Source organism: Psammomys obesus, unplaced genomic scaffold, assembly GCF_907164565.1.
Source record: "Psammomys obesus unplaced genomic scaffold, mPsaObe1.curated_primary_1811, whole genome shotgun sequence".
In the NCBI taxonomy this organism is placed as follows: Eukaryota; Metazoa; Chordata; class Mammalia; order Rodentia; family Muridae; genus Psammomys; species Psammomys obesus.
In genome coordinates, this window is record NW_026586550.1 from 9,829,935 (window position 1) to 9,846,486 (window position 16,552).

The following is a 16,552-nucleotide window of genomic DNA, read 5'->3' on the forward strand; positions in this document are numbered from 1 at the left end:
TGAGGGGGAAGAATTTATACCAATCCAAGAAAAACTGAATAGATCTGACAAACATACAAAGATCTCCATTATGTACATGAATATCATAAATATATAGACAAAATGGCACAAAAATCAAAATCACTCATAATAACCAAGAGTATATGTGTTGTCAATAGCAGACAATAATTGAGCCACAATTCAGCTTTTTGCTAAGCTGGAGACAACAGAGAGTTTGAGCCTGAATCTAGTCTGGACAAATATGTTTCTTTAAAAAAATGTAAATAAAGCCAGTGACAGTGGTACACACCTTTAATCTCAGCAATGAAGAGGCAGAGGCAGAGGCAGAGGCAGATGGATCTCTTTGAGTTCAAGCCAGCCAGGTCTACACAGTCTAAGAATGCACATAAAATGAGTAAGAGAGTAAGACATAAGCACGGCAAAGTTCTCAAGCAAATCTAAACTCTAATGAGACTCTTGCCATTTCCATGGCCACAGGACTTCTTTACGAGCTTCAAGAGTGCTGCCTGTACTGTCACTCCACAACTCGGCAACCCACTTCAGACAGAAAATCCAACACCAAAGAAGCTGTACAGCATGCCCAAGCTAGCTCAGCCTGCAAGGTCACAAAGATGACACCAGGGATCTTTTGACCCACACCCATTCTAGGGCCCCAAAGAGCTACTTGAAATCCAGCACCACTGGTAAAAACCCACCAAAACCCCTAATAGTTCTCATTTTTCACTCTTAGGATCTTCAGATCTAAAGGATTTTGGTGTTCATGCCTCATGAATTTTATCCATGAATAAATACTGGAGGAACTACTAAACAAACTCATGTCTATCCTATCTAGCTACCACTCTCCCATCCATGAACTCAGCTGCTTAGGCCTCCCCCCAGTTCCTCAAGGTGCTATTTACTGCGTACCTGGTAGCACAGCTCAGCCAGCTGAGGATACTCCTGCACAGCCACAGGGCCAGTTCTCCCTTCCGTCCCTTTCTCCAGGATGTTGAGGATAGCATGCAGGCAAGTCCGAGGGCAGCCTAACACTCCTACAGGAAAACAAAAGGAAAGACAACCTTTTTTTCAGGGTTTCTGCATCACAAACCCAACTTTCTTTACCAAAGCCTATTTAGAAACACATGCTTAACTATGAACTTGCTTTCAAATACTGATACAGGAAACCGACAAATCCCAATCCACTACAGCTTTGATCCTCAAGGCTGACCCCACATGTCATCCATTTTCTAAGTGAATTATCCTGTGAACCCATATTCAATAAATAACCACTTAGACCAACCACCATGTAAGAAAGAGACACCTATTGCAACACAAGCTATACCTGGGTCTTGTAGATTTGTGGTACTGATGGGTTTCTTCAATTCAAAGCCCAACAGGTAAAGAGCAAGATTGGGTGGATTGCGTTCTAGAGATGTGATGAGAAGATTCAAGATGTGGATTCTTGTTTCATGGCGGATTGCAGCTAACTTTTTTTCAAATTCTGAGCCTGAACACAGGATCCAAAAAACAAAAATCACAAATCAATGAAAGGAAAGCATGTCAAATTTACAAATAGCATGTATTTGAAGCCCCACATCTACTTAGTTCTTGATTGCTCATTCCACTGCTTTGATTTAAACAATCATAAAAGTCTTATTTGTTTATTCAACAAATTCTCAATCTCTCTAACATCAGAATTAGACAATTAAGAGTCTCAAGGTTTGTCTCTATGTCACATATGCATTTGAAGTAAAAGCACAAATGTTCATCAGAGCCATACCCTCTTCTACACGCACAAATTCTTCTGTGTCTTCACTATCCAAGCACTCCACAAATCCAGCCATCAGCTTCTGGCTCACACTCTGAAGTCATAAAGACAAAAATGATAAATTAACAACTCTCTACACATTAGAGAACCAATGATAAACACAGTGTATCTACAAACATTGAAAACAAAGGCAAATCTGCTCCAACACTTGTTTTGTTTTGTATGGGTATTTTGCCTACAGGCATGCCTGGGCATGAAGTGTATGCTTGGTACTCAAGGTGGCCAGAGGCTCCAGATCCCCTAGAGCTGGAGTTACAGACAGTTGTGAACCACCTTGTGGGTCCTGAGACTTGAACCCAGGTCTTCTGGAAGAGCAGTCAGTGCTCTTAACCACCAATCTCAATCAACTATCCTCCCCCCACCACACAGATTTTAGTTGTTTTTAATTAAAAGAAAACTTAGCTATTAAGATTGCTAGACATAAGCCCATTATAGAAATAATTAGAGCAAACACAATGGCATATAGATCTCTTGAAGTTCAAGAGTCACCTTTGTTGTAGGTCAACTAAGGTTACATAATGAGACCCTGCCTTAAAAAATAAAAAGGGAAAAAGGGAAATAGACAAGAAACCTGACAGGAAGTAGTATGCTCCAATCAATACTGACTTTGTATTTAATTTAAAGCTCAGCATGTTGGCTCACATATGTAACCCAGCACTTAAGAGGGAGACGACACAGAAGAATCATAGGTTCTAAGCCAGTCTGGACCACATAGCCAGACCCATTCTCAAAAAGAAAAGCCAGAATCCAGAAGCCACATCTGCATCTCACTAAGCCTTGGTGTTGCCTTCATTCCAAAGGCACTTATAAAAAGTGAGGTCACTTTGATTTGTTAGTAGAGCTTACTACAGAAACAGTGAGAGTGAACCCAGGTCTTAATAGTATAAAAATTGTAGCCAAATGAAGATCTGGGGCCAGTGAGATGACTGAGCAATGAACCTAATGAACTATATGGTAAAAGATAAACGGACTCCTACAAGCTGCCCTCTGACCTCCAAACCCACTTGTACATGCATATTCATTCTCTTCCCCACCCTTCTCCCTCTATTCAAAGTGATAAAATGGCTCTTGTTTTAAAACACTGCTGAGGAAGAGCCAGTAAAGACCTTGACATTAGTTAACTACAGATACTAGATACATGTTTACAAAAGAAGCACAAAGGCAGTTATACAGCTGTGGCCATCCACTGACAAAAGCACAGCAGCTACAGAACAGAGCTACCAGTGGATCAGGAAGGAGACTTAAGCAGAGCTTGAACCAGCTCGGGTAACAGAACACCATTCCAAATGAGAAACAAAGCTATTCAGAACAGAAGAAAAAGGAGCAACTGAGCTGCTTCAGAACACGGGCCCGCAGTATCAACTACTCCAGAAGTGGAGGCAGGAGGATCACTGGACCAACGTGATCTCAGAAAGAAAAAAGTGACTCATAAATACATTCTATAATACCCAACAGAACACACCTGTGGATCACTAGAAAACCACAAAGGTAATTAGCTCAGCAAACAGATGTGCTACAAACTCAAATCACTTCACATGGTAAGAGTAACAGCCATTTTGTAGGCTACGTGGCCACATATTGGAGTGTAAACACCACATAGAGCACACTGCAGAGGGTACTATGGTGTGGAAAGTATTAGCTTCAAAGACAAACTGCAGTCAAGTGCATGGCTAGTTTCTCACCCAGCCCTTATAAATGCACTTCCTCCACAAACAAAACTACAATTCACGCAGACAGTTGACTGCCGGAGAGCACCAACAACACGAGTTACCTGGTCATGTGTGAAGTCACCAACCAGTTTGATCTGAATGTTGGAATTGCAAGAAATACAGCACAGGATCTTCGCACTTTCAAATGCTAATTCAGGATTGCTGTTCCCATGGTATAGATACCTTTAGAAGAAAACATTGAAGGACAATGTGACCAAACTTGGCTTCTCACTGTTCTCAATAAAGAAAACTTAGGGGCTCGAGACATGGCTCCTGGTTACGCACATTTTCTGTTCTTGCAGAGGACCAGGGTTTGGCTCTCACCACCTACACCTATTTGCAACTATCTCAGGCTCCAGCTCCAGAGGATCCAACCTATCACTGACCTCTACAGCTCATGTATGCATGCAATGCACATAGATAGACACAAGCAGGCACATGCAAATACATATAAAAATTTAAAAATAACTCTTAAAAAGGAAAGGGAAGAAAATTTAAAGCCAAAGGTTCGCCTATCCATATAACACTTCAGGACAACTAAGAGAAAGGTGTCTCCCTTCTAGCTACAAAGAAACTGTCACAAGCTGAATCACAGCCTTCCAAAATACCCAGATTAAAATCTTAATCCACAATGAAAAGGACCTATTTGGAAAAAGGTCTTTGCATATGTAGCAAATCAAGTACTGACAAGGTGATTAAGGAGGACTGTGCAGGCAACCTGTTCACGTCAACCTGACACAAACTAGAGTCATTTGGAAGAGGAAACTTCTACTGAGAAGATGTGACCTGTGAGCAATTAATCGCTTCTGTGGGAGGGCCCAGCTCCCTAAGAGCAGTGCCACACCCAGGCTGGTGGTCCTGGATGCTCTAAGAAGCTGAGCAAGTCATGAGGAGCAGGCCAAAAACACTCCTCCATGGCCTCTGACTCAGTTTCCTCCTCCAGATTTCTGCCCTGCATTCCTCCCTGATGTCCATCACTGATGGAGCAGGACCTGAGAGCTGTAAGATAGAAAACTCATTTTGCTTTTGAGCACATTGTTTTATCACAGCAATTTAAACCACAACTAAGACAAGAGTACAAAATTGTGTCCTCACAAAAGGAAATGTGGACAGAAGCACCTCCACAGACCACCAAATGAAGCTGAGGTGAGTGATCAGCCAAGGGTTCTACAAGCTATAAAACACCCAACCTCCAGAATGTTAGCAGATGTACATGTGTATATCCATATATGTATATGGGACTGGCTCTCTATCTCCTCTCCCCAACACTCAGTTTCCCTACAGAAGACAAACACTATCCATTTAAAACTTAGAAACTCTTAGATCACAAAGAGAAAAAAAGAAAAGACACAGTAAGGCACAGAGTAAATAAAATCAAAGGAGTGAAATGAGGTAAGACAAAAGTAGGCCAAAACCAACCCGCCTTTCCCATGCTAGGCAAGCACTCTGCCACTAGCTAAAATAGTTGGCTGTTCAAAAATACTAACGACTACTGGGCAGTGATGGTGCACACCTTTAATCCCAGCACTCAGGAGGCAGAGACAAGAGAATCTCTGAGTTTGATAGCCTGGTCTACAGAGGAAGTTCCAGGACAACCAGGGCTACACAGAGAAACCCGCTTAAAAAAAAAGACAAAAAAATTAGAGCAAAGGCAATAATGTGCAATATATTAAACATGCAACAAATAAGGACAGAGAAACAAAAGCTAGATTGGCTGTCGGCCTCCTGCTGTAACTTCTGTCACTCACCTGGCGATGTTAACCACATTGTCCGCCTTCTTAGTTCTAGGGTTAATCCCCTGCAAGAGTTGCTCCAGAGGGGAGACGATGAGCGCCAGCTGGCTCTCTCTCAGAAGGTCCATGAAAAGGTTCTCCTTTTGCAGAGTGAGATTGAGAAGCGCGAGGCAATGCTCAACTGCTTTTTCCAGGTGTTTCTTTCCTGTACCCACAAAAAAGTAGAATCTACATGTAGTTAAGAGAAAAAACTAAAACTAAACTAAAAGGCAAGCTTTAGTTTCAAAAGTCTATGTTTTTACAGACTTTTAACAGCACCTTCACAACAGCTTTCACCCATATAAAAACCAGCTATTTCTGTGACCCAGGCTAGTCAGGCATTAGCTTCTCTTTTATCTTTTCAATGATCTTTTAGGGTAGTGGTTCTCAACCTTCCTAATGCTGTGACCCTTTAACATAGTTCCTCCTGTTGCGGTGACCCCCAACCATAAAATTATCACATTGCTACTTCATAACTTTAATTTTGCCACTGTTATGAATCATAATATAAATATCTGATATGCAGGATATTTGATATGTGACCCCCCCTTAAAGGGTCATGACCCACAGGTTGAGAACCACTTCTTTAGAGCAAGGGCTCTCAGAATGGGGTGATTTGTCCTCAGTGAACATCTGACAACACCTACAAACACCATTATTTGTCCTAAAAGGAAGGTGTAACTGGCACCCAGTGGACAGAAGCCTACAGCATACAGTACAGCACCCACAACAAAGAACTATCAGAAAACTGTCTACAGTGCTGAGAGTGAGAAACCGACTTCAGGTAAAACATAATCATTGTAAAACTAAAGGCACTTAAAAGCGGAAGAGATGGCTCAGTAGTTAAGAGCACTCAGGGCTCTTGCAGAGGACCTGGGTTCTGCTTTCAGCACCCAAATAGTAACTCACAACCAACTGTCATTCCAATTGCAGGGCCTCTGACACCTTCTTCTAGCCTCCACAGGCATCAGGCATGAGCATGGTACATAGACATACATGCAGGTAAAACATTCAAACACATAGAATAAAAGTAATCTTTAACAAAGTTTCCTTAAAGAAAATAAAGTAAAAAGTAGAGTAAGAATCACCTGTAATTTCAACCTTTCAAATTTAAAATGCTGCCTAATATTTTCTACAGTTTCTTATCTGTGAATTGTATATTTACAATCGTATGTTTAGGGTGTCTGGCTTTCCTATTTCAGATCACGGCTACATTAGAGGCAAAACAGCATAGCAGTATGAAACATGGGCTCTGGGGCCTAACTGCCCAGGATTAAACCCAACTCTCAGTGTAACCTCTTTGTGCATCATTTTGTAAAGTGGATCTGCCATATACAGTGTCAGCACAGATTAAATGTAGTAAAACAGGTTATGCTTTTAAGAGACAACAGCATAGAAAGCACAGAACAAATAATAATGATGATGATAATAAGTAACATTTATTGAGCACTATGAGCCAGACTCTACAGTATGTGTTTTTTTAAGTATCATGACTTCAGATTCAGAGTTAAGCATGTTAAAGAAGTAAAAGTGATAGAAAGATCACTTTAATTTCCTGAGAGGACCCTGCAATGAGATAGTCAGAGCAAATGAGTCTCTGAACTTCAGTCTATTTTCACCCATAATGACTCATTGAAAATATACTGTTAGAGACCTATAGTACCAAAGAACTTCAGAGATCATCTCCAATAAATTCTCAATTCACAAAAGATGAAGGTGTCAACAGCTTTGGAGGCAGAGAGACTTTCGGGTACATACCAGGGAAAGGAGCATAGGTGTCTAGCTGCTTAACTCCTTCTTCCAGTAAACTGAGGGCAAGTTCCAACATTGGTGACTCATTCAGAAGATGATACATCAGACTAAAGCCAGGTGGCTTATAGGCTATTATTTCTTCCCCTAAATAGACACAGTCCAAAAGATGATGAATCAGTATTGGCTTGAAATTATTTTGTGTGTGTGTGTGTGTGTGTGTGTGTGTGTGTGTGTGTGTGTGTGTTCGTTCAGAAGACAACTCACAGGTGGCAGTTCTCTTCCACTACACCCCAGGGATTGAACAAAGACATCAGGCTTAGTGCAGATGCCACTGCTTACAAAGAATCAATTATTTTGACCATCTAACTACTGGCCCCTCAATTAGAATTTTTGTTACACCCTTTGTTTTTGTGAAATGTAGGGCACTGTAACTTCAATGGGGTTAACAGAGCTGAAGGCAAGCCTCAAGTCACAGACTTAGACAAACAGCTAAGCAGCCGTTCTACAAAGGAACTTCTGATGTGCACATGGGAGCCAGAACCCGCTGTCAACAAGGGAACTCACCAAAGGAACCATACTGAGTACTTAATCTTCTACTCAGTAAAATTACATTTTCTCTCTTGAACAGAACATGATTAAAACGATAAAGCAAAAATTAAATTCTAATTTAAGTCATAAATTTCAACTTACATCATAAATACTTTGAAAAGTGATAAGATTAAATTACCTTGTAGTTCCACAAACTGATCTACAAAATCTTCGAGCTGAGGCTCATAATCTCTCAACAGCTTATAGAACACTTCCAAGACAACCTCAGCAACTTCCCACTAGAGGAAAAGCAAATACTTCAGTAATAATGAACAGTCCACACTGAGAACTTGTCAAGCTTTTCATTCCCTTCACTTTGTTCTCCAGAAAAGAAATAAGTCCCCTGCTCACTTTATTAATGCAAAGCAATCTTAATTCACCTTGTTTCATTCTATCAAAGGGAACAGATTTTTTTTTCTAGACAAAACATTTTTTAAATATTAAGACGCACCTCTACAGCCAAAGTTTGAGCTCATTTACAAGTTTTAGGTATTAGAACCTGGCAATGTTCACTTTATAATTATACAATACCAGAGTTCTCTAAAGGTCAAATATTCACATTTTCTCTAAGAAGTTCACATGAAGCTTAGCACAGTGAGTCCCTCGGATCACACAGCTCAGCAGCAAACATGCTCAGACCAGGGCTCTGCCCAACAACCACAGTCAGATGCCCCAAATGACCACATGACCATCTCACTGTTAAAGATGGATTTAAAATACTTTATGTGAAAGAACACATATGACCAGCTATCTATGCAGCAAAGTTTAAACTCTGCTTTAAAATCTACTGCAAAGGGTATTTTATTACATGGTTTTCTTACTTCTGTGGAACTGAAGACTGAGCCTGGGCTGCACATGCTAGGACACTGATAAACACAGCAAAGCTGCGGCCCAATGCAGAGGTCTGGCTTACTATGCTTTACACTGCAAGCAAGTGCTCTTGTAGCAATCATTAAACTATTATCACGGCTAAGTTTTGGAACTAGACTACTCTGTGAGCTTTTGGATTTTCAAAAAGAAAAGGCATTATCACACAATAGATTTGAAAACTCTTAATCCCCTTACCTCTAACACTCTAGTATTTATCTCAACCCAAAGCAATGTTTTCATGAGAATCCACTGTCTTGAGATATAGCTACCTAAGTTATATCTTAGGTAGCTTAAGCTTAGGAAGCTTAAGAAAGCTTCAAGTAAAAAATATTCTAAAACCTGATGAGAACTTTTCAGGAAAAATATGTGGCAGCAGAGAAAGCAGCAATGTTATAGGGATAGCTTCATAAGAGCAAAAATTATCTGGAAAAAACATGGCTGACTAGCACTCAAAATACTGCAGCCATAATGACCTTGTAAAGAGAGGGCAAATTGGAGCTGGAGAGATGGCCCAGTGGTTAAAAGCACTGTCTGCCCTTCCAAAGGACGTGGATTTGATTCCCAGAACCCACATGGCAGCTCACAACGGTCTGTAACAGCAATTCCAAGGGATCTGACACATTCACACATAACGTAAAATTAAATTTTAAAAAAGGGCAAATTTAAAACAAGTACAAAAATGTGTGAGAACATTGTGTAAAAAAGTCTGTAATGACCATGCATGCACTGCTCATCTAAAATGACACTTAATGAAGCGTGGTTACTATTCCTACGAAAACAATGAATGAGACTATGCCAGGTATAGCTATAAAGAATGGATTCTATGCAACAATCTAAAAACCAATTTCTTAAAAGTAAAACTTTATCATTTCTTGAAATCTCCATGATACTATATGACAAAGAAATCTCCATGATACTATATGACAAATGTATATGTATAGTATACATATACATATACATGTATATGTATACTATATACAAAATAATGTAAGGTTTTTTGTTTTATTTTGTTTTTGTTATTTCAAGACAGGGTTTCCCTTTGTGGCCCTGGCTGTCCTGGGACTCACTTCATAAACCAGGCTGGCCTCGAACTCACAGAGATCCACTTGCTTTTGCTGGGTTTAAAGGCTTGTGCCACCATCACCCAGCCTGTAAAGTAGTCTTTCTAATGTTATTTAAATGTGTGTACAAGAAAAAAAACAAGACTAAAAATCACTATTTTTCTTTTGCTAACAAGGCTAAGGGGTGATATTACTTATGCTCTGAATTGTTTAATATTAGCATGAACTGAATTCTTTTTATAATCACCAATATAACAAAGCATCCAACAGGCTAAAAGAAGAACAGCAAACCAATAAAGCAGAAATGTTCCTATAAAATATATTCAAGGACATTCTGTGAAGTAATAAACAGTACTATAAACTAAAGGTGAACTACAGAAGAACCTGGAAGGGTCTCTTACATAGCTTAGTGGTTATGAGCTTGGATCTGAAGACAGAGTCCTATGTTCAAATCCTGGTCCTGGAACTTAGGCAAGTTCCTTAACTTTGCTAAGCCTCCATCTGTAAAATTGGAACATTAATAGTACCTGCCTCGAGGTAATACTAGACTTACATAAAATGATACATGATGAGCTCAGTGGTGTCTAGGAGCAGAGCCAAGATGTGCATAAACATCATTGCCCTCAGCATTCACCCACAGTAGCTAAGTCCACCAGTTCATAACATAACTTCCCTCTGGGCGATAACCCACAACTTAGAATTGCTAATAGAACTAGCAGGTCTGCTGGAATTGATGCAATTCCTAGTCTAAAACATCCAATATGCTTCCAACAAAGGTGGAATGGTTTTAGTTCAATTTTAGTAAAACTGCTCAATTAGACATGACGAGATCTTGTCTCAAAAAAGTGTTATGGACTGACTGTGAATTCCTATCAGAAATCTCCTTTCACTGATCATTAGAATGTGTCTTGATTTTAATATCCAAATTTATTTGTAAGACACATGAATTAACCCAAATAGGAATAACCGAATTAGGACACTAAATTTTACTAACTTCCAGATGAAAGAGGTGACAGTTAAAAGGAGAGAAGCGGTTTACTCTGAACATAACCTTTTCAGCTGCTCTCCGGTAAGCTCTTGTACGGAATCGAAGAAACACAGAATCTCTGAGGAACTGCAAATAAGGGTCAAAGCCAGGGGGACGCAGGCCAGCGCCCAGATTGGAAGGGAATGAGCTCTCCACCAGGGTACTGATCAACTGGCAAAAGGCCCGAGTCAGGGGGTACTCTTCACACCTGGACTCTATTTCATTGAGTTCAACCTTCAAAGAAAAGAATAAAGAAAATTAGCTATATAAAATTAGTAACTACAGCTGGCTGAGTTCCATGTGCAAGGCAGACACTGGAGGAGAACAGGGTGCAGCCCCTGCAAGCTTTGAAGGCAGAGCCACAATGTTCTAGATCGAGGTCTCATGAGATGAAGCAGAAGATGCGAGACCATGTGATGTCCTCCATTCGGAACTTCCTCACAAGGCCCTGCTGTGAGTCACTCCATATATCTTAGTGAAGCTGGACAGCATATGAGGATTGGGAGTCTCATTTGGATGCATGGCGTGAAGAACCTGGTGGCAGTTTCTCCTCCTGTCTGCTGATGAACTGGCCCAGAAAGGTCTAAGACTGATTAAATGGACATCAAAACTCGACTTGTTAAGAACAAGTTGGGCTTTGGGTACTGACCTTCATAGCTGAAATATAAAACTACTTGGGGAGTGCAAAAATGTCTTGTGGTCATAGTATACCCTTAAACCTGTGATATCAACCTCTGTGAGTGTTGATGGAATTATAAATAATGTTAAACTCAAGTGACTTATGTCTGAAATGGTACTGTTTTGGCAGTCATTTCTGTTTTCAACTTCTGATCAAAGTGTATCTGTGAAGAGTCTGTTTGATGAAAATCAACACACACCCACGCGACATTTAAGCACAGGGACCATCAGTCTATATTTTTAATAAACATTCTGATTAAGAAAAAAAAATAGTAACTATGAAATGCAAAGTGTTTTGCCAATACTAACTAATTACCAATGACCTATTACCACAGAAAAAGGAATAGTACCATTCCTACTTAGCAGAAAAGACGGCAAAGTATATCAATGTAAATCAGTAAAAAGAATTTCCAATTTTCACATATTATCTCAACCTTAAAATAAAAAATATTTTTACATGCTTCTTTAAAAAGAGGGTGACAGTACATCAACTGGTTATATGTACAAGTGACATTATATAGAGTGAGCATGTTATAATTAGGAATATATATATATATGTGGGAGGGTTTGGAAAGAGGAAAGGAAACAGAAATAATGTGATTAGAATCTCAAAAGTAAAAGAAAAGAGAGAGAGGACAGTGAGATGGCTCAGTGGGTAAGGGTGCTTCCTGCTAAGCTTGAGGATGTGAATTTGATATCCAGAATCTACATCACAAGAGAAACTGACAACTGAAAATTTTCCTGACCTCCACTGACATGTCATGGCATGTGCCACATTCCTGCAAAGTAAATAAATAAGTGTAATAAATAAATTTTAAAAAAGACAATAGAAATAATTTCTCAGTTGGGCGCATTGGCACACGCCTATAACCCTAGCACTCAGGAGGCAGAGGCAGTGGGATCTCTGTGAGTTCAAGACCAGCCTGGTCTTCAAAGTGAGTCCAGGACAGCCAAGGCTACACAGAAAACAAACAAAAACAAAATAATAATAATAATAATAATAATAATAATAATAATAATAATAATTTCCCACACTTGGGGGGGGTAGTGGCACATGCCTATTATCCCAGTAGGTAGAAATCTGAGGCAAAAGAACTATCAGAAGCTCAAGGTTAGCCAAAGCAACAAAGCAAGACACTATCTCAAACAAAACATGAAATTCTCATTCAAGTTGACTTAACAAACCCATTTAAACAATTCCAATCAAGACTTTCAAGGCAGATGGCTGTCATGTGACATCACTTTTCCAACTCTGCAGATGGCACAGTGGGTAAAGATGCTTGCCTCCAAGCCTGACAACCCTGAGTGTGATGCCCAGAATCTCAGAGAACTGATTCCCCAAGGCTACCCTCTGACCTCCACACACATACCACAGCACATGTGGGCATAGGCACACACATGACCATACAGTAAATACACATTGAAAATAAGGATAGAGTTTTATCTTTATTTCAGCATTGTTTTAAAAAACCCTCCAAAAGCAAATATATTAAATTTAAAAGATACAGAAACTTAGTAAGCTAAAAATAAATTTTCACAATCTTATTTTGGCCTTACTGTAGAAATGAGTGCAGTGTTGAAACTAAAAAGGAAAGCCTTACCTCAATACCAATAGCTTGCCTCTGGCTTGGCACCCTGACAGTCTGCAGTATCTGGAAGTAAGGACAAATGCATGTCAGAAGCACCCTGGCCCTTGATGCGCTGTAATGGTACCTAACAGTTCCGTATCCCCACCTACCACTCCCACACTCCGGCACGAACCATCACCAGGAAGCCCCTGGTCAACGTTCATTAGCCACGTTAGCAGACAGAATTTTTTTTTTATGTTATAGCACACAGGAAATTCGTAAATTCTAAGAGCACACAATTTACTTTTCTCTGCAAATTCCAGAATATCTTGAAAAGGATTTAAAGGGTAAAACCTCACTACTGTTCAAGACATTCATCTGTTCACAACCAGTCATACTTAACCTAGAAATAAACTTAAGAACAGGTAAGTCTGTGACAAAGAGTTCTTCCTGACCATGCCACAGCATGGCGGTCTATGGGGTAATAACCACATATTCATCATATTTTACCCTCCTAAAAGTCAAGGGTGCACTGCAATTGGTAGTGCTGCTGTAGAGAGAAAAACAACTAAACACAATCACATCGGAAAGCAGAAAGCACACAGCGTTGTAGTAATGGTTTCGTGTGAACCAGAAGGAGGCATCAGTCTCAGTCTGTCAGCATGGAACAGAATTAGCAACTGTTTAATGGTTATTCTCATCTTCAGGATACATGGCTGCAAAAATCTACTCTAGAAGCCTCTGCAACTGGGAAATGGTTGGTCGTGTGACTAATGAACAAGAAACACAGGCTCCCTTATATCATACTACCTCTGAGACAAATGATATTCCACCTAAGCACCTCCCTGGAAATACTGCTATACACAGCAGTTCTCAACCTGTGCTTGCAAACCCTGCAAGAGTAAACAACCCCTTCACAGGTCACATATCGGACACTTACAAGTCAAAAAACAGCAAAATTACAGTTATGAGGTAGCAACAAAAATAATATTATGGTTGGGGTCACTCCAACATGAGGAAATATATTTGAAAAGGTTGCGCATTAAGAAGGTTGAGAAACACTGCTATAAAATATAATCTTTTCATTCTATCACAAAGATAATAATAATAACTAATAGACAAAATTGCAACAGAGCTTTTAGAAAAAGATTATTTGGTGAGAAGTCAAAGACCGTGCAACCCTTAAATTTCTCCTTCTACAATGGTGTAAATGAATGGAAGTCAAAAGTTCCTGCTATCCCACTTCCACTTATGCCCAAAGCTTATGAGCCTTTATGTCTACCAGCAAAAGTCATCAGCTGCTGTGAAAACTTCTGTAACAGTTATCAAACAGCTGAATCACCCTTTAGTGTTAAAGCCATGATAACAGACAGCTACATAAATATTTCACTCTCCTAGTTTTAGGCAGGAAGGGCACAGGGGGAAAAAAAAAAAAAACAGTACAGAAAGCATGAATATCTATTTCCTACCTTTCATGAGTACAGGTCTATCTAAAGGCTTACATTAATTAGCCCGGTCTTAAAGACAACTGTAGAAATCTGCCACACAAATAGCATCTCACTGATCGTGGGAAGTAAGTTCTTTAGAGTTACCTGAAGAACCTATCTTTGGTAACCTAGTGAGATTGGAAACTGAGCCAAGAAAATAACCTAGGACTATCAGTTCCTAATGCTATGTTTGGCTCCCAAACCTTAACTTTCTACATGGCAAGCCTCTGAAATACTGTAAATTTCAACCAGATGTTATTGCTTCTACAATATTATCTATCTTCCTCTAAATTATACAAATAAGGGAATTCATGGCATCATCACCTGTGTGTATTCCAACGACTGCCAAAGTGAAGAGGCAATTTCAGGAGACTTTCCAAAAGCTGCAAGTGTCTTCAGTAGCTCGGCTTTGAGAACTGGGGGAATACTGCATTGCAGGAGCCCCAGAATTACCACAACAGGTGTCCACTGAGGATGTTCACAGAGCGCCAAGCGAGCATTTTCACTCTGAGATTTGATACGAAACAAGAATGTTATTGTATTTACTTATCTAGGTTTTCTGTTGTGTTTTATGAGAATGGCTCTTGCTCTGCTGCCCATACTGGTGTCCAAGCCCATTAACTGGGGCTGTCCTCCTGACCAGATGTGAACACAGGCACCCTACCACATCCCAGCTAAGAAAAGTGCTCAGCAGTACACTGTGCCAACTGTATGCATTTCATATGTACCACGACAAAGAGGAGCCCATCATTTAGCCTGAAGCCTATTGGTAGATTAAATTAGATCACTAGTTTGGTCATGGAAAGAACAAAATATAAATTTCAAAGAATCTCTTTGGCAGACCCAGAAACAGAAACTACTACTACAAAGAGACTAACTACTAGGATGACATAAATCTCAGCCACTTTTAAGTCCTTTTTAGAACTACAGAATATTATTACACGAAAACAAAATTAATTCATGAATGAGGCAACAAATGTCTTTCCTTTTTGAGGAAAATACTAAAGAAATATTTTATCAAGAATTACTTCACTTTATTTCAATAATTAATTTGGTATTTCTAATGCATATCAAACATGATTAGAAATATCGAAAACCTAGAAAATACATTTCTATTTTCCAGACAAAATGTCAACCTGAACAGTTCGTTTTATTTTAGTGATCAACTAGGAATTCTAAGCTGTGAAAATTTATACTGAAGATAGGACTAATTAGGTAGAAGCACTAAAAATGATTCAGTAAGAACTGTATCTTTGCTTTTAATGAAAACTATTCTTTCTGCACACATACGTAACAACACGTGTCCGCCTCAGAACCTCTGCTGGTGGCCTTCTAGAAGGTTATACACAGAACTGACCCTCACTTTTCTTTCCTCTACTTTCTTATGTGTTCAGGCTATAATTTTTAAATTGATATTATGCTAACAAACAGAACTAGCATAAATTGTAGCCTAAAAGCCAAGAGCGTAAGGATGAATGCTGTCTGTTTTAGACATGTCACTCATAAGCATTAGTCACTAAGAGAGAAGATTTTGCCATTAAGATGTTGCCCTGCTACAACAGCAATCAGGTCACTCTGTGGTGGGCTACCTACCCAAGTAATGATAGTAGACGTCAGCTGGAGGAAAGCAATCAGCCCATCCTGCTCCTTCTGGGTGATGCCGCGGGATGGGAGGTGCCGATACTGCACACTATCTGCACTCGGCAGGTCCTTTCGGAGATGCTCATGGTAAAGCAATAAGGAGTGAAAGAAATGCTCCCAGGAGACAGGGCTGCCACCTGCTCCCTGAATGTTTTCAACTTAAAAAAAAAAAAAAAAGCAACGTAAGAGTTTTATTTCAAAAACTGCATATTTAGGGCTCAAAGGGAGAATACTATCTACCACACGAAGGCTCTAGGACCAATCACCAATCACTAGCCTTACAAGAAAATTGTTTGCTTGGAGTCTAAGAAAATTTAATTTATAATGACACTTGTTTGTCTTTGTTTTAGCAGACAGTCAATCTATTCTAAATAAGTAGTGTTGTTTTGCCCATGCAAGAAGTACGCTGAATGGAGTCAGAATCCCTCTGGATCCATTTTTACTCAGACCTAAGGATGGGGTGGTACCCAGGTAAATAATATTGACTTTGCATGCCATTTAACTACTTCCTCCCCTGGAGATATATATATTACACACACACACACTATATATATATATATATATATATATATATATATATATATATATATAT

At 39.6% G+C, this 16,552-nt stretch overlaps 1 protein-coding gene across 2 annotated transcripts in view; it reads right to left on the reverse strand.

Annotated features, from left to right (window-relative positions):
• The window catches only part of Nup205 (nucleoporin 205), a 68,711-nt gene that overhangs the window by 28,384 nt on the left and 23,775 nt on the right, over positions 1-16,552 (reverse strand). For both annotated transcript variants that reach the window (XM_055602110.1, XM_055602109.1), the window contains exons 12-22: positions 15,913-16,118; positions 14,644-14,826; positions 12,866-12,916; positions 10,611-10,820; positions 7,768-7,867; positions 7,047-7,184; positions 5,265-5,454; positions 3,579-3,699; positions 1,760-1,841; positions 1,322-1,486; positions 907-1,031 (exon numbers count right to left, since the gene is read on the reverse strand). In XM_055602110.1, coding sequence (XP_055458085.1) covers positions 907-1,031; positions 1,322-1,486; positions 1,760-1,841; positions 3,579-3,699; positions 5,265-5,454; positions 7,047-7,184; positions 7,768-7,867; positions 10,611-10,820; positions 12,866-12,916; positions 14,644-14,826; positions 15,913-16,118 — 1,571 coding nt within the window. The remainder of the gene's footprint in view (positions 1-906; positions 1,032-1,321; positions 1,487-1,759; positions 1,842-3,578; positions 3,700-5,264; positions 5,455-7,046; positions 7,185-7,767; positions 7,868-10,610; positions 10,821-12,865; positions 12,917-14,643; positions 14,827-15,912; positions 16,119-16,552) is intronic.